Source organism: Gymnogyps californianus, chromosome 6 (assembly GCF_018139145.2).
Source record: "Gymnogyps californianus isolate 813 chromosome 6, ASM1813914v2, whole genome shotgun sequence".
In the NCBI taxonomy this organism is placed as follows: Eukaryota; Metazoa; Chordata; class Aves; order Accipitriformes; family Cathartidae; genus Gymnogyps; species Gymnogyps californianus.
The window spans coordinates 33,935,778-33,953,986 of NC_059476.1; the positions used below are offsets into that span (position 1 = coordinate 33,935,778).

Genomic DNA, 18,209 nt, shown 5'->3' on the forward strand with positions numbered 1-18,209 from the left:
AGTTTCAGCTGCAGAAAGCCCTGGTATCTAAACTACAGTCTTCTCTAGCACATGCTACTTCATTTCATCTAAAGCAGGTATCTATCCTATAAAAGGCGATGCAAAAAGGGGGAGGAAGAAATGATGCAGCAGCACTAAGTCATGGAGGAGTGATGATGCATATATATATTTATATATACCTCTGTTGTTCTATTCACCATCATCTAGGTTAACACATTTGGAAGCAAAGAGGGGGAAAAAATGAACGGTTAGTTCACTACTGGTGATATGGATGCAAAAAGCTTCATGATTGCTACGTGGCATGGCAGCTCAGATGAAAGCACAATCGGCACACAAAGGAAGCTCGACTGAATGGAAGCTGAATGATCGAGTATTTTGAATGTTAATTGTTACATGTTTACCAAAGTTCTTAAAGTAACAATTGCACAAACAACTAATCAAATGACTTAATTGTACCATACCTATAGCACACCACTGCAGGAGTGGCTTTCATTTCCAAGAGAATAATTCTAATAGCATTTTGCTTATTATTTTCCATTTGCAAAGTTTCTACAGGAGAAATTAACCCTGATTTAAACAAAAAGGGAATGGGGGAGAAGGAGGCAAAGGAAGCAAATGAAACGTTATTCTTAATCACACACTATAGGAAAAAGTCACGTGTAACTCTGCAGCAAAATACTTCACACTAAGGGAGATCTTCACTGGATGTAATACATGTGGTCAGCACTTAACAGCATCAAACCTTTTTTCTTTTTACAACTGACCTTTGACTCCACATCAGCATTGTGGTCATTCTGCAGGAGCAGAGCCGCTGCCTTCGTATCATCCTTGCGAGCAGCGATGTGAAGGGCAGGAAGACGGACTTTTCCCTTCGTATCATTTTCAAGCAGCAGTGAAACCACTTGGTCATGCCCTTGCTGCAAAGCTACTGCCAAAGGCGTGAAACCATCCTGCAACATACAATGGGGACTCTCAACATATGTTCCAAGCTTTCCAGGGGAAAAAAAGGGGAAGGGAAGAGATCTCAGCATCAGTAACAGTACTGACTCAAATTCAAATGTAAAATGTACCATGGTGCAAATTAAAAGTACCCTGCAATGACACTGAAATTGGAGTAAAGTGTTGGTGAACTAGGTCCCAAATACTCAAAACGCCTTTCTGGCACTCCAGACTTAAACATAAAATTATAAGATACAAGCAAACAAAAATGACTGAGACTTGAGGAAAAAAGTGTGAAATTACTCATGAATTAACAGTTACATAAATGTGTATAATTATATAAAAAGGTGTAAAAAGCTGAAATATTAAAATTACAATTGTTAATGATGTCTCCATAGCAAATTATCATCCATTCCCCCCACAGCTACAGGTTATAATCTGTTTTCTAAGAAAAAAAAAACCCAACGCTTCAGCTCTATCCTCTGATACATATGTGGATTTAAAATCTAATAATATTTGAACACTGAATACCACATTCTCCCAATATACCAATTATTTTACTACAACTTCCATTTATGAAAATTTATATAGATGTGATGGACAATCTTCTTACAAACAGAAATTATTTCCTTTCAGACTAGCAAATAGCCAACCAAAGTAGTGCAGAATAAGCAACCTGAAAAATAAAAGATTTTTGTTTAACTGATTTTAGAGTGGATTCCTCAAACACATGAAAAGTACAGTCTGAGATGTTTTTATGATTTTATTTTTATGGATTCTTAGAAAACTAAAGAATAAAAGAGTTATCATTTAGATTCTGCTCCTTCCCAAACATTTAAGTGGCATTCCAATCCAGGAACACATTCAGCTTTGCCCAAGATAATACCCATAAATCACTCAAAAAATCACAAATGCAAATTACTCTGCTTGGGATATTTATTTATTACATTTGACTCTTGATCAATATATCCAAAGCTTATAGTACCAAATTTCATTACAGTTTAGCAGGTAAACACCTTCTTTCACTTTTCAACTACTTCTGTCATGGTGAAACTGTATAAGTGTGAAATAAAAGTGCAGCAATGACACACAGGAATGTAGATCCTCACCCTACATCAAAAGTGTAGAGTTCAAGTGTTAACTTTTTAACTTTTGGAACTAAAAGCAATATTTTCAATAAGAAGTTTCTCTCTCTGGCTTACCAAACAAAAAGCGCCTCAATTTAGGAGAAGAAACAGGAGGAGTTATGAAAAAGAGTATTTTTCTAAAAGTTTGGAGGGGAAGATAAAAAGAAAAATCACTGAAATTCCTTGGGTCTTAACAAGCTTTTTTCTTTTTCATGATTTTTTTTTTAAACTCGTTTAATCACAGCCTTCCCCTTTGCCTCTGGCTCACCATCCTCGAGTAGCAGGACAGGGCTCGGGGCTGTGGTCCTGGGCTGTGAGCGGCTCCTGGTGTGAAACAACTGCGTGGCCTCAGTCTGTGGGCAAGAGAGCGGCACAGGATGTGAAAAATGCTGTGTAGCTCTGAAGGCCAAAAAACTCCATAAGCATCCCCACAAGAGGGCTCTGGTAATATAGCTACGCTGTACCTGCAGAAATGGAGGCTCTTCCCTGGAGAAACCCTGAGTGCAACTGCTCACGCCTTAGTGACCTGGAGACACTGGCTTCCTGGTCTGTTTATACAACCGATGGCAGTGGCACAGTCAGCCGCTTCACAAAGAAAAGTGGTTTAGCTACCTACAATGTCTTTTCTCATTGGGCTTTCTCTTCTGCTAAAAATGTTTGTAACAGTAATATAAAAAATAATCCTAGGAACACATTTGCTCCTTTCGTTAGGGAAAAGGGAGTGGACAAATGGGAGGGAGCACTTCATTTCAATCCCAGAACAGCTGCCATCCCCTATACCCCCAGTTTCCTAACTCTGATGAGAGCTGCCCGTCACTTCAGTGTGTGCAGAGATTGGTGTACCAAGGCCAAGCAAACTGCGACAAAGAATATTAGCACCGACAAGAACGCATTTCCACCACATGCTCTCTGAAGATGCCAACTCACAAAAAGCAATTGCAAGCAAGTACTGTGATGTCAGTACTATAATTAGCAACTGCACTTTAAAACACAAGGCAAAGCCCACTCCAGAAAAAAAAAAAAAACCAAAACCAAAACCCCAAAACTAAAAACAATTTAAAGAAAATACTTGGTTCTACTTTTTTATTTAGATTCAAACACCTTTGTTAAAGAGATAGGGTTTTTAATGAATATTTAGCTAAGTGGCAATTATTTAATAACAAAGGCTTTTGCACTTACAAAGATAAAGATAAATCAGATATATATGAAAACTTGGACCAAGAGAAAATAAAAAAGCACCCATAAGCAACTATCACAAACAAGTAAGGCAATAAAGGCAACATTGTTGTGTAGTCTCGTATCTTCAAAGGAATTCTCCACGGATAAAATTAGATTGCACCTTCTCATCAAGCTGAGTTGGAGAAAAGCTCAACCTAAACTGACATACAATGCTCAAGAGAAAAACAATAACCAAAGAAAAAGAATCAAGTACCCATGCACAATTTTAAAAATTTCTGTTTTCAGAAAATCATACAGTGGCAAGAACATTTTCAAAAGTCTGAATTTACTGTACATCTCTGAGGGTCCCATGACTTCTTTGTTTCCAAGTTCTTACAAAGAAATAGAAATTAGTGTTCTGAAAACTACAATTTTCAGTTAATATTCCAGATTTAAAATATTTCATTTTGGTATTTCTTGGGTTTCATATCTTTGAGCATTTCCAGAAAGTAGTTTCTGACGCACGCTTCTAGTTATAACTAATTTTTAGTGATTTTGAAAACATAATTTTGATCCATTAGTGATTCATTTTTTACAGTGCTGACTTCAGAAGAGAAGAAAAAGATTCCATACGTACATCACTATACAGTGATACTATGAGGTATAGTGATGCAATAAACTAATTTTGCATTTCATATTTTGCAAAAAGTAGGACTTTTTCAAATAAGCATTATTTCCTTCATGAAATCAGCTCAGATAGAGCAATCATAATTTAATAAATATTAGAGAGTGCACATACTGAAATATCTTTTTTTTTTTTGGGTAGCAAAATCTTGGAATTAAGACAACTGAAAATTCATTAGATTGAAAACCTATCTCAATGCAGTACATTTACAACTATTAATATATCTGCTATTTTTTTTCCTTCCAGGTTGCCTTATATGAGTTAGAATTACTTTTTAAAGCAAGAAATAAAAAGCGTCATTCTAGAAAGATCACAGAACACCTTCAAGGATGGACCTTGCAATCTTTCGGTCAGCTTGAAATTATCACTGCAGGACCAGATGGGATAACTAGGTGCTACAGAGAGGGTATCAACATGGCAATAAATGCAGTTCAGAAAATACTCCAAGCACTGAGTAACTCTGCATTTTCCCTGATATCCCAGTCCTGGCTCCAAAGCATAGGTAAACAGTTGTTCTTGCTTTATGGTTGCCCTCCACATTACTCACTATTTTTAATGAAAGCACAGAGAGCTTTTATATTATGCACACAGCTTCCCTGTTTGAGCACTTAACCTGAAAGATTACCAGTTATGACTAAGAATGCATCTATTTTTAGAACGGTTTCTAGTTAAAGTAATGTTTTATTTTAGAAATGGCAAGTGATGGTTTAAATTTCTGAAAAGCCAATAACTCAGTATTCATTAGCACACTTTGCAGAGAGGACTTTTTATTGGTCTTTAATTTTGTATTTAAAAGACTAGTTTGATACAAGCTGGCAAGAATCACTGCTGAAGCACATTTTACTTTGTTCATAAAGTGAGAAATTCAAACTTTTACCTCTGTGGCAAGGCTTTGACTGGCACCATTGTCAAGAAGAAATTTAACAACCTCCAGGTGGTTTTCTTGTGCTGCCATATACAGTGGAGTGAAACCATTCTGAAATAGGAAAACAAGAGTGTAAACACTCCACAAACATTTCATACATACCACAGATCTGCCAAACTCGGGTAGATAAGGAGGAAACCGAATAAACTGTGTGCTCACATGCCAGTTAATGGCATGATGTCCCTTGATTTAAGTGAAGATAGGAAAAGGGTAGTATTATTTAAAAGGACACAGTGGAATCTTTCAGCTGACCAGATACAATTCCCACAGCTAAGTGAGAATACTTCCTTTTACATCTGTTGTGAAGTCAAACTAAAAACCAATCTGGACAGACCATTTGGTAGAGATGCGTTATGATTCCCGATAAATGCAGCCACAGCAATGGAAATGCAAAATGGGGCAGGCAAATACAATACAAGTCTGTAGCAAAAGCAAGAGCAATGGCTTTTTAGAATACTTCCCAATTTTTTCTCTTCTTTCCATTAGCTTTGACTTCTCTTTCACTTGTGTCAGCTATTTATACCTTTTGTCTTCCCAAAGAGCTGCCTTCTGAGCATAGCCTGCTTGTGGTCACTGAGCTACTTCATATTTCAAGCACCAGGAGATCTGAGGATCGTTGGTTCTCAGTAGTATGAGACAGAGGTTTATCAACGTTTCCGACCACATTAGAGCATTTCTCAAATTATGCTTAAGTAAGTGATTTCAATCAATGCAATACAAGTATTAGAGACTGCAGAGCTTAACCCATTCTTTGGCAAGTGCTTTCCTCTTATAGTCAATACTTTTGTCTTTACCTTAACTGTTGTCCTGGTTTCGGCTGGGACAGAATTAACTCTCTTAGTAGCTGGTACAGTGCTGTGTTTTGCAGCCAGGACAACTGTATACAGGTCACAGCCTTTCAGGAATTGAGTTTTCGGGGACTAACATTAAGGCAATGTATTTTTCCCTATTGTTCTAAGCATTTCTGAAATTCAAAGCTTTGACATCACTGACAAAACCAAAACAGCAAAATGAAGTCATAAAACCTGTCCTGGGATCAAGATACCTCTAAAGGAATTTACAGAGGTTGCTGATTTGCACCTGAAATTGCTTGGCTTTCATATAGCACTGCATGTCCCTCAGTCCAACAGAATCATGAACTAGTGATAAATACATTATATAGTAACAACTTAAAACGTCCATATACTATTGTCTGAGCAGTTTGGTACTGCTGAAGCAACAAAGCAACATCAGCAATAAGAACAACAATCCCTTTCTCCTCTGATCTATCATGATACATGTTTTCACCCTTCATACTCCAGCATTACTCTGTCAGACATACCACTGCTAGATTTTGCCTGATCCCTTTCCTTATGGTACCAGCATGGGTGATGACGCCATTACATGTTTTGGCCAGGAAGTCGCTGAGGTTTCAGTGGGCTCTGTTAAGGCCCTGTCTTTCTTCTCACTATCTTCCAGATCTCATGCCATTGGGATTTCTGTGAACCTCAGACTTCTCTTAAGTAAACTTCACAAAGAGTCAGATGCAACGGGGGCAGCAGCTTCCCTCTTCAACTGCTCCCTCCTAAGATCCCCCCAGACCTCTCGCTCTACCGCACATCACTTCCAGTGATTACTCTAGAGCATAGGGAGGACAAGGAGGAAAGGAAATACAAAATAAAATAGGAGGTAATGGCTAGTTAAAAATAAAAGGTAAAAGAGGAGACAGATTTCATCTGGCTTAAATAACAGAAAAGTTCGGGAAGTGCTTCCATATGACTGGGTTTGGCTGAGAGCATCAGCATTCTCACATCTGCAACATGGCCAGGGCAGACATTTCGGCAGGGCGGAAGGTGCAGGGGGAGCCACTCAGCAATTCATCTAGAACAGTTACAAAGGACACTGACCTAGATTTTGCAGGAAACCAATGGAGCCAAACAAAAATGAGCTGAGAAGAGTTTGGCCATATATTTGCATCAAAGAAAAAACATCAACATTCTGGGCTCTGGAGAGATGAAGGGAAACCGTAGCCTAAGACCTATAGCAGTGAATTTCGGCTGAGTTATAGTAGCCGTGGTGAAAACAGCTGAGAGACATCTGACTGTCACAGCAACGGGGCAGAGTTGCAGGGCACACATCCAACACAGAGCACGCAGGAGAGCGCAGGTGACCTGAGGCCGAGCACGCAGGCTTCACTGGCAGCAGAGACAAATAGGAGGTCAGAAGAAAGGACGGTTGGAGAGGAAATAGCATGAACTGGATGTTTGATCCAAGAGGAACTTTACCATCAACAAGACACTGAGCAGCTGTGAAGCCACATGTTTACACGGCTTGCACAGGCTGTAAGGTCTGTTGCTGTTCCAGTATTTTGATAATTTGCTCTCTATTCAGGAAAGCATCGCTACAAGCTTAAAGCAGGCGCTGAAGTCCTACCAGAGCCAAAGCTTAAAGTTATGTGTTAATGCACCCTCCAGAACCAAGGCCTAACAGTGTACTTACCGTACAGTCAAAATTCTGCTTAATGAAAAACAAAGAAGCGAGAAAGCACTTGCTAAGGTACCTAATATGTCACATTACAGGTTATTATTATAGTGAACAGCAGAGTCTGGCATTTTTCCCTATCATTGCATGGCATACTCAATATCTATTTACTAACTCAGCTGGAAACAAAGATTAATTTTTTTAGTTTCAAACATTTGCATTTAGAAAGGAAGCAGGAAACACTTCCTAATTATTAGTTTCAGAAAATAATTAATACGCAAAAATTCTCAGAACCAAGTATTATTAGCATTTGGAGGCACAGCAGAACCTTTTCTCCTATGTTAAATTGTTGTAGGGTTTTCAACATCTTTCCCCCCATACTTTGGCAATTTCAGGCCCTTTTTAAAGAGAGAAGAAAAAACAGAGAGGCACAAGCCTAAGGAAAGCATTTTGTCTTCAATAGTAACAAATAGCCCTCAGAAGAGGTACAAAATTCAGACTCAGTAAAAATTAACTGGGTTTTTTTTTTGTTTCTGGTTTGTTTTTTTTTTTAAGGACAGGTAGATTTGGTTAAAGAAGGCCTTACATCCCTAACACTGGCGCTGTCAGCAGGGTAGAGCTGTTACCTTCAAGGGAAGAGGAGATAAAGCCAAACTCACAGAAAACAGGGTCAGCATCAAAAAGAAAAACAAAACAAAAAAATCTTTGGGTAGTCTCTCTGTGGGTATGCCAAATTCAGCAGAACTTTATTCTAAGCTTTAGGAAGGCTCAAGTGATGCTCAGTACCACGGGCAAAGCTGGTCCAGGCACAGTTTGGTAACAGGGAGCTTCAGGGACCTCCCAAAAAGACTAATCCCAACTGGGGTATCTCACTGCCACATATTGGTGTAGAATGGCCAATATACAAGTCTCTCAAGCAAAGATGTCAAAGGCATCCATAACGGGGGGAAAAAAAAAACCCAAACTTTAATTCTCATATGTTAGCAAAATAAGGGTAACATGTGGCAAAACCTTAGGGTGTATGGACAATGCAGTTATATAAGATGTTTACAATCTCAGATTATTTTTAGTTTCAGAGCTGAATACACAAGTTCTCAAACACAAGCAGAAAAGATCCTTTCAAAGCCATCTTAATTTCTTTAACAGGAAAACCACTGGAAATATTTCTGCTTTGTTTTACTTCTTAACAGTCATGGAAGATTTTACTTAAAACTACTTTTTGTTGTTGCTGTTCTCTTTAAATTCAAATTATATGGTGCTTGGAACCAAATATTGCTGTATCTAGCTAGTATAAAAGAGTAAGAAAGGAGAACTGAGCTGCCTATTTTCTTTGTCCAGGTGAAGGAAACATGAAATACAGATCACAAAATAACTAACATTCTTGAAATAGATTCTATTAAACATTTTGTTCATATTACTTGAGAGACCAATAAAAAACCCCATGTTTCTTTAAAATGTAAATTTTTTAATTTCCCTTTTTAACAAACATTTTCTATCATGTCCACATCTTTATAATACAGAAGAATGGCAATGTTGGGCCAGATGAGAAGACCATCTCTTAATCTGATCCCTCCTCTGACACTGCCTGCCAGCCAGCCCCTGAGCAGGGAGAACAGAAATGGGGCAGGCATGCAGGGACACTTCCTATGGCAATGCCACCTGGCTTTCAACAATCTGTGGTTTATGCATTTTTTGAACCAGAGTTTTTCTCTGTTTCGTTTTACCGCTTTGCTCTTAACACTAGCACTGTTTTCCCTTATTTTAAATTTTCTATAATTGACCTAAATATTCATTCAAAGGACTTGACCAAACTTAAAAGCTCTGCATATGCTTGCAGTACCTCCTTGTACAAGGAAACGGGATGAGCTTGATTAAACCTGACACTGAATATTATGTGAAACAGGATCCCTTTCATTTGAACAAGTTCTCTCCCACTCTCCTGTTCTATCAGTATCTCTTCTGACTCTGTAACAATTAGCAGCTCATTAGACACCGGAGGGCAGATCTAAGGCCGAAGGGTACATGCTTTGCTGTGCTGCTTGTTACACAACCTCTTCCAGTATCCTGCAGACATCCCTGGACGTGCCTCCACTTTCTTCATGTCCAGGGGTGTGTGCCTGTGTGGCTTCTGGACAACTTAAAACACAGATGTTATTTCTATGTTTTCTCTGTTCATGAATGAGGTGGGCAACTCAGAGTTAATCCCACCTGATGGTTAACATCCCATATGGGAAGAGACCTGAACACAACCTGGGATTTCACTGCACTGTCATGCCTATGGGGAGGACAAGACTTGACAGGTCCATGATGCCTCTCGGTACCCTCTGACCACCTGGCAAGGGGTAGAGCAGAAGGGGGAGAGCTGGAAGTATTTAAAGTTTTAATTGTATGTTGAGTTATAAGGTGGGAATGAACTCAGCACTATACTCACTAAAATGCCTGCTTCAGTAATAAAACGGCAGCTGTGTGTTTAAACTTTGTCCTTGCACCTGTCGTCAGTTACCTACATGTGTGGAACAGCCAAAAAAGACCGGTCTTTTTATATTAGCAGGATTACATTCATCTTACTCTATCAAACCTGATTTTCAAGAGCCAGCATTAACACAATGAGATCTACCAAATATACTTACTAATATTACAGTTTATAAGGGGAGAATGATTTTAATGTCAGCAAAGTTTTTGATAGTACCAAACAGAGAAATACTACTTTACCTGAGACTGTGCATTGACATTGGCCCGATTTGTAACCAACACTTTGACTACCTCTGCTTGTCCAGCGAGGGATGCTATGTGCAATGCTGTGTTTCCTTTCTGAAATGAGAGACAGTGATATTTGAAAGGAGTACAAAACCTGAGCTTGAATACATGACAATACTATCAAGAACATATTCCACTTTAAAACACAGTATTTCTTGCAATAAAATACTCTCACTGGATACTTCTAATGGGTAAGTTATTCTAGAAGACATGGACAGAAACCAAGACAGGAATCTACAATTTGTTCAGTAAATCTCATCGCTAGTAACCTGTGACACTTACTATAATCTAAAAAGTTTCTATTAAACAATTATTGAGACCACTCCATCAGTGGAAACTGGGCAATTACTGCTGCAGTAATGTCTGTAATCAGTTGGCTGACACCTTGTGCCCATGCCATCAGTGTGAACATAAGAACAATTAGATAGGCCTGACTGACCTTCGTTGCTGCATCCACACTGGCACCTCGCTGTATCAGTTCAGAGACAACTTCTACGTGCCCTTCTTTGGAAGCGAGATGGAGAGCATTCAACCCATTCTGATTAAAAAAAGAAGGAAAAAAAGAAAAACAATGGAAAAGATTGGCAAAGGTTTTCCAGCATAGTAAACACATCAGGAGACAAATTATTATATCCCAGTGAGAGGACTGCTTCCAAAAACTACTCTTATGTAAACTTTACAAGAACTAGATTATAAGGAAAGAGTAGGAATTAAGTCAGAATATACTAGCTCTGGGGTCTCAAGTTCTGTGTGCTGTCCCATGATCTCATACAATATAAATGGAATGAAAGATAATGTTAAATAGCACAACATTCTCCAAGTGGAAGTGAAATGGTGTCTTGGTGAGGGGTAAAAAAAAAAAAAAAAAATTAATTGGATAAAATATGTAAACATGGCTCATCAAAAAACACATAAGTTATCACTGACATGAAGTGCAAATATAAAAAGAAATTTGAGAAGTAGTGAGAGAGGTATTTATCCAGCAAATTTGATCAAAATATTCTTCAACCTGATTTGAAATGTTGATGTCCACTCCACTTTTTAAGTAGTCGAGAGCCTTTTCCAAGTTGCCAGCTCGAGCAGCTCTCAGGTAACTTGCATTTGTGTCAGACTACAAGAAAAAAGAAAAAGTCCCATTAAAAATTGCAGCACAGTATAAAAATATATTCCCTTGGCAAAGAAGTTACTAATGCTATAACATATTGCACATACATTTAACTAGACATGAAAGGATCTCAAACTGCCTTATCAAATATGGGTCAAATCCTGCCCTCCTTGCTTATGCAAACTCCCTCTGGTGTAAAGAGGCTGTCCGCCTGATTTTGCAGCACGAGATTTGACTTCATATATAAACATGAATTATGCAGCACTGTCTAACATGCAAGGCTAGTAGCCAGGGACACATCTGGTACCCAGCATGGAAGACAAACATGGCGAGTGAGGCTCAGGATAGGACTCCATGGAAACCACTCTGCTCTGTCCAAAAGTGCCACACAGCCTTTAATGTCCAAGCTGAACAGACCGGACCAGTACTGTGAGATCTCACATGACAGATTTAAAAAAATGCAAAATACCCAATGTTGAAGGACTAGACTTCCTGAATGAAAAAACATGGTTCTACAAATTAAGGCATTTTAAAATCTAATGTCTAATTACGTTCTGTTTTATTTTCTCCTTCCTCCCTCATTTTATGGCACGTTTTATTTACAACATCTGTCCACATTCAGTGAAGTAGCCAGAAAACCCTAGGTACAGTGCCATTATCTAAACTGCATTTTAGTTTTTTTCAGATCTTGCTTTAAAGATAGCTGTGCAAATTTGCTTTATGATGACTTCAGCTTGAATGTAAGGATGGCAGAAAGGATGGTTAAGTCATGAAAGAATCACTGGAAGTAATTGCTATCCCCAGAGGGTTTTAACAACAAGTTATGCAAATATCCACCAAGGATGGTTTAGATAGTGCTGATCCTGCCTTGGAGCAAATGGAATGAACTGGGTTAGCTTTCAAGAGGGACAAATCGTATAATCTTTGATTTTTATCTGTGCCACAGCTTTCCCCGGCATCTTGGGCAGTCAACATATTTTTTTGGTGCCCTCTTCTCCATTGGTATAATAGGATTTGTCTTTTTATTTTCCTCAGTATCATTTCATCACAGGCTTACATCATTACAACTTTAAGTGCTTTATGATCCTTTAAGGTTCTAAAAGAGTGCAACAATTACCTTTAGAGAAAAAATTAAAAGCAGTAACTGCTGAGAGAAATACAAAACACCCTGGCACCAAAGCTCAGTTACTTATCCAGTGCTCAAATAATTCTTTTTTTTTTCCATTCCCCATTTTCTGGATTTGCTATAGACTTTTCTTCTCTCCTGTTAATACAGCCACTGCAAACTGGATGTTCTGTTCAAGCATTGCTTCAAGCCCATCTGAAGTCACCTTCATGTGCAGGATAACGCAATCGTGGACATAATGACAGCAAAACAGTGAGTATGAAGTCTGCTTTCTTCTTCGTACCAGTACAACCTACAAGACTATTTTGCTAGTACTGTCAATACAACAAGCTCTCTCTTCCAAGTAGAGAACCATTATGTATGGACTCTTCATTTTCTCCTGAGTTTTGCACACATGGCATTCCACTTTGTGATGGTAAGTTACTAGCTTACAGCCTTCCCTGCTCTTAATCATTATTTTCCAAGCACGCCACGCTGATCATTACAAATCAACTTCTGCGATGTGCTTCCAACAAAACAGGCCTCAAATACCAATGTTTAATTAGGGTTTATCAAAAACAAGGTGCTGCTACAAACTACATGGTCAGAACTGTAAAGACTATGGGGAAGAAAAGCTGCCTTGAGAGGTGCGGTAAAACACTTTCATTTGAAAGATCATCTGAATTGTGCAATGCAGATTATTACAGGAGACAGGTCATATTCTCAGTGCTTAGCAACAGCAGCCACTGGGGTAAAAAACAGGTCAGCATTTTATCAGCATTACTAAAGGTATGAGGGAGGACTTAATAGACCGGGAGCCTTTTTTGTCACAGTGTAATGGCACGTCTGTTTGGCACAGTCAGCAGGTGGATGATAATTAACATCAGCTGTTTCCTGCTGCTTCTGGGTGGCGAAGGGATGCACCAGAGAAGCTTGCTATGGAAAATCAGTTCCCGCCAGTCACATTAATGCACACCAGACAAGAAACACTGCTCATACTCAGAAACATTTCAACCTTTCTATTTGCTCAAACAAAATGGAGGCGGGGGGGAGGCAGGAGGAGTGATAAATAGCTGATATTCACATTAATAGCTAACTGCTGTTTCACTGTAGAGGGAGACCAATGCCTATGTCTTTTAAGGACTTCTCTTGGAAGCACTTGCTCGTTAATGGGCAGAAAGACAAAGGTTAGGTCACACTTCCAGCCTGGGGACACATAAAAATGTTTCCAATCAAGCTAGCTCAGGTGCTGCTAAGTGATGCACAAATCTATTCCTGAAATCCCTCAAGCAAACAGTGTGGCCTCCTTTGCCAGTCACCACTCAAAACTCACTCCTTTTGCTCAAACTGTCCAGAAACATCACTGACACCAGCAGCCAGGTTGCCACCGGAGCGGCAGGGCTGGTGGGGTGCTGGGCACAGCGCCACACTCACCTGTCAGCCTGGGCTCTCGCTGCTCAGACAGGGACAGGCTCCCAGCACGAGGGGCACTGTACAGACATGCACAGGCACTACCAACGACAACTAGGCAGCACCCAGAAAAGCTGCCATTTAACAGCACGCCAGGATAACACAAACTCTCCCACACTTCATCTGATCTGAGTTGGCACTTCCAAGTTTCCACCTTACTGGTTTCCAGTTACATGAATGTGATATGAGTTGGTAGTGTGTGAAACTGCACGAGCTGCCTTAGCAGCCAGGGCAGAACACATCCCTATGCACTGAGAAAGGGGAAAACCTTTTTTCTGACCTTGGCTAAAGCTCCCAAGCCCGCAAACTGGGTTAACTCACCTCAGGTTGGTTAACTCACCCTTTCTGGGCCACCACACACAGAAATTTTGAGATTTGCACAGAGGGATAACAGACTGAGGTTGTACAACTGTGCAAAAAGTTCAGTGGGGCTTCTGGGATTCTCTCCATCCATTACGGTCTCTGCCATAAGCAGAAACAAGCGGTAACATTAGAGAGAAAGGAGACCCAACATCTTTGGAAACCAAAAGCAATTCCAGTCTCTCTAAAAGTAGCATTGTCAGCTTCCACTCTCCCTATAACTAAGGCCTTACCTTCAGACCTGCTCAGATAGAGAATAGTCTTACAAGCTTTTTCCACTTTGCAAAATGCCTTGAAATCCCTTGTTTTTAAGACATTCCACTTCCAAAACCCAGAAGAACCAATGAACGCTATCCAACTTTTACAAAAGCTAAGCGTAGGGGTCAGTAAAAATTGGTCAAAAACATCAAACCAAAACTTTCACTTTTCTGGACCTAAAATTTTCTCAACTTTACATTTCTATTTTAAGCCTAAATTCAATTTTTTTTTTTTAAATACCACAATAGAGTAGAAAAATGTCATTTCCAGTTGGCACTGTTTTGTTTAAAACAAGCCTCTTGGAGTCCCTGATAAAGCCTGTAATTGCCTCTGTATTGCACAGACAGGAGCAGCATCAGAGCCTAGGCTCAAATCACTGAAGGATTTAAAAGATCAAACAAGTGTAACAATAATGTTAATAATTATTTATCTGGATTGCCATCATGCCTGGAAGCCCATGTCAAAGACTGATCAAGAACCTGTTATATTAAATGCATTAAAAAACACAGTAGGGGAAAAAAGGATTTCAGGTTTCCAACTTTCGCTCAGGACTCCCACGCAGGTAAGTGCTCCCTCTGTGGGTAACTATTCTCGACATACCCACTTCCACCTTCCACACTAGCTGGATCCGAAAGACAAATCCCACACAGACAGTATGTCTACAAGACATTCCCTTAACAGACCTAATAAAAATTTTCTCCAATACTAATTACTTCATCCTCAATATTCCTGAGAGAGGCATTCTGTATGCTATCTATTCAGATCCCTTTGTTTCGTTCTTTTTTTTTTTTAAATCAAGCCAAACATGAAATGAAGATGAAAATTGGCTTTTGATTCTCCACTGTCTTGACAAATATCAAGAGAACAACAGGCATGAGACACACATCAAAGCACCCTGAATCTTAGATGTTCTTGCAGTCAGCCACAAAGATTGCAGCCCCTCCTGTGTGTTTGCACAGGATCCCTGTTGTCAGACTGTGTCCCCAAAGCCTTTCCCTGCTCCCTCTTGTGCTCCCTGGGGATGCTACTTTTTTAATCTCTATATCCAGACTCAAATCAAAAATCAAGATTCTTACAAGTGTTTTAATTCTTGGAGAGACAGACCTCAGATCCTGTCACAGCATTGAGTTCTGGAATGGCTGTTCAGACAATATTTAATAACAGTGGATTTATGAGAGTACCAGTACTGACACGTGCATAATACCAAGCTTTTTCTTCACAGATGGTATGACTTCTCCCCTCTCCCCCTGTACTTTCTTGGAAGAAAAAGGGACTATTTCTAGTTTTAAGAAATGCATAAATGCAGATGATTGGCTAACGAATGCAGGTTTTCTGCAATGTGTATTTCTTTTAAATTTGTGTATTTCCCTTTAATGTACTACGCTATAAAAATTCAATTCTTTAATGTACAGCAGGCTGATGAGTTTGCAGACTACGGGCTGCCTGCAGCCCACAACAGGTTTTCCAGTCTAGAGCTCATTTCAACAGCCTTCATCCCAGAGACATCTCTGGAAAGGGCTGAGGCTGAATAAGCCGTGCTGGTAGCAGTACTCTGTTTCCCAACCCTTCTTTACCCTAAGGTCCTCTAGTCCTGCCATGGATGGCAGAGCCTGTGACGTGCAGGGGTAAGACCTGAGAACCATTTCCACATTTTGACGAAAAGCTACATAAGTTAAGAACACTTCTGTTACAGGAAAGACTACCTCCTAAGTCACTTGGATATTATCTTAAGCCTCTATTTTAAAACAGAAAATGCTGATGCTGACTCACGCTAGCAAATACATATTTCACTATCTTTTTCTCCAAGTGCTCCTGGTGAAGTAAGAGACTATTTAGTATCAGTAAAGGCAAAAACCATTAGGAAATTTGCACTGACTGTCAACCCAGGGTCTGGCCTGGCTTTTCCACGGGACTAGAGAGGGTCCTCTCAGAAAATAGAGAATATGTATTATTTAGTGAACCCTCAAAAGTGCAAAGCCATTATTTTCAACATGCACAGGCCCCCTCCCATACTGGTGGTATTTTTATTATGCTCATCTCTCTTTCCTTTGTGTTCTGCTTACAGTGGCTTCTTTTTCAGATTAAAAATCCAGTCTTTTTTTCACATTGGGAGCAGGGTTTTGTTTTTCACTCTATCTTTAACAGTAGCTGTTGTGAAGGGAAACCCCCAGCAGGTTCCCATTGTGCTGGAGCAGGATGCATTCTGGCTTGAGTCCCAACAAAAAGATGCTAACCATGCCTAACATTTGTTGTGGGGGGAGGCAATGACCTCATTTTAAGGGATGAACTTATGTTACTTCCATTTGGAAATGTGCTCAACAAAACTAGTCTTGCAGCAGCATGAGGTGATCTGAGGAAACAGATGATAACACTTTTGCTTATTTTGCTAAGGGTGGGCTTACTGCAACTGATGGTGGGTTGTTTTTGGTTTTTTTTTTTGCAGTAAGGCTCAACTCTGATGGGCATTGAGCACTACGCTGGCAATTAGAGGTCCTTGGCATTTCTTAGATTTTGCTCCTATGTTAATTTAGAATTTTTCTCCAAGCAAATATGTTACACTCACTTGGTAAGGGATGAAATTTTATTTCAAATAAACTATACTGGCCAGTTAACAGCAATGTCTGAATCATGTGAAATAAACCAGCCGCATCATTTTCTTGGGAAGACTCTTCATCCATCCTCCAAGTGGCTGTATGCTTTGTATCTCCCTACTACCTCATAACTAAATCTGTGTTAAAAATTTTCACTTGTATCTTCTTTATTAGAAAGGGGGCTGGTAGCACCAGATGAGATGATGATCTTTGTGCAAACAACTATGGCTCTACTCGTGCTTTACATAGCATACTACCATAGGTGTTTTCTTCTGATAAGAATGTGACAGCTTGGGGCCAGCTGCTATCTGCAGTTCTGCTGTTAATTATCCTTCAGAGAGATGCTTTTGGGATCACAGCCCTAAACACAACCACAGGGCAACAGGAAAAGCTCCATTCCTACTGCCTGAAAAATCAAAGGAAACATCTTCTGGCTAGGGAAGGCCAGCTATTTTGAATACAATTGCAGAATGAGAAATGATTTAATTATTGGTCAAAAACCAAATAAATCCCTCTAATTGTTTGCCCTATCATGCAACTTAACCAACAACTTTCTTTGATCATATTATTGTGTTGTGCATATAAAGTAGCCAAAAATATTATACTATTTGGAATGTCCCCATAGCTGGCTCTATTCCAACTATATAACTATGATATGTTTTCCACAAGTTAAAAACTACACTGGTTTCAGGCTGCATGAAACCCCTCTTGGTCACACCAGTGGAGATTAAAACACCTCATATTTCTGCAAAAATTGCATGTGAATCTATAATCAACTGTATTTGCAGCAACTGAAACTCTATCCCTGTACAGTAGTCAATCTTAACACGTTTGTGTAGAAAATAAAATATTTTCCAAAAATCATACGTTTAAGCAGTTCAGAATAGAGTGGAAAACTCATTTTAGATTCAGCTCCTTCTTTCTAGAAATCCTTGACCAAACCAGGAAAACATCCAAGCAAACAAATAAGCCTCTTTCCTTGCTAGACCACAAGACAAGGTAAGTCTCTGACGTGCAGGTTTAGTATATACCATTTTCAAGATCACTTGCACCACTCTATCTGTCTTGGCAAAATGCTGAATCTGCGCTCACTGTTACCACTGAAAATGAACCACTGGTATTGGAGTGGAAGATGGTTGAAAAAGACCCAGAGCCTGAGATGTTAAGGCTGGTACATACAAAAACATTTCACAGTTTCCAGTACAAGAGGTGTTTATCACTGCCTTTAACAGCATCAAGAGGTCTAGAGCAAGTTGTTTGCTTGCAATG

At 39.5% G+C, this 18,209-nt stretch overlaps 1 protein-coding gene across 1 annotated transcript in view; it reads right to left on the reverse strand.

Moving 5' to 3' along the window:
* Nucleotides 1-18,209, reverse strand: part of ANK3 (ankyrin 3) — a 210,925-nt gene that overhangs the window by 140,397 nt on the left and 52,319 nt on the right. The window contains exons 2-6 of the mRNA XM_050899157.1: nt 11,061-11,162; nt 10,491-10,589; nt 10,007-10,105; nt 4,787-4,885; nt 765-950 (exon numbers count right to left, since the gene is read on the reverse strand). Of these exons, the coding sequence (XP_050755114.1) occupies nt 765-950; nt 4,787-4,885; nt 10,007-10,105; nt 10,491-10,589; nt 11,061-11,162 (585 nt within the window). The remainder of the gene's footprint in view (nt 1-764; nt 951-4,786; nt 4,886-10,006; nt 10,106-10,490; nt 10,590-11,060; nt 11,163-18,209) is intronic.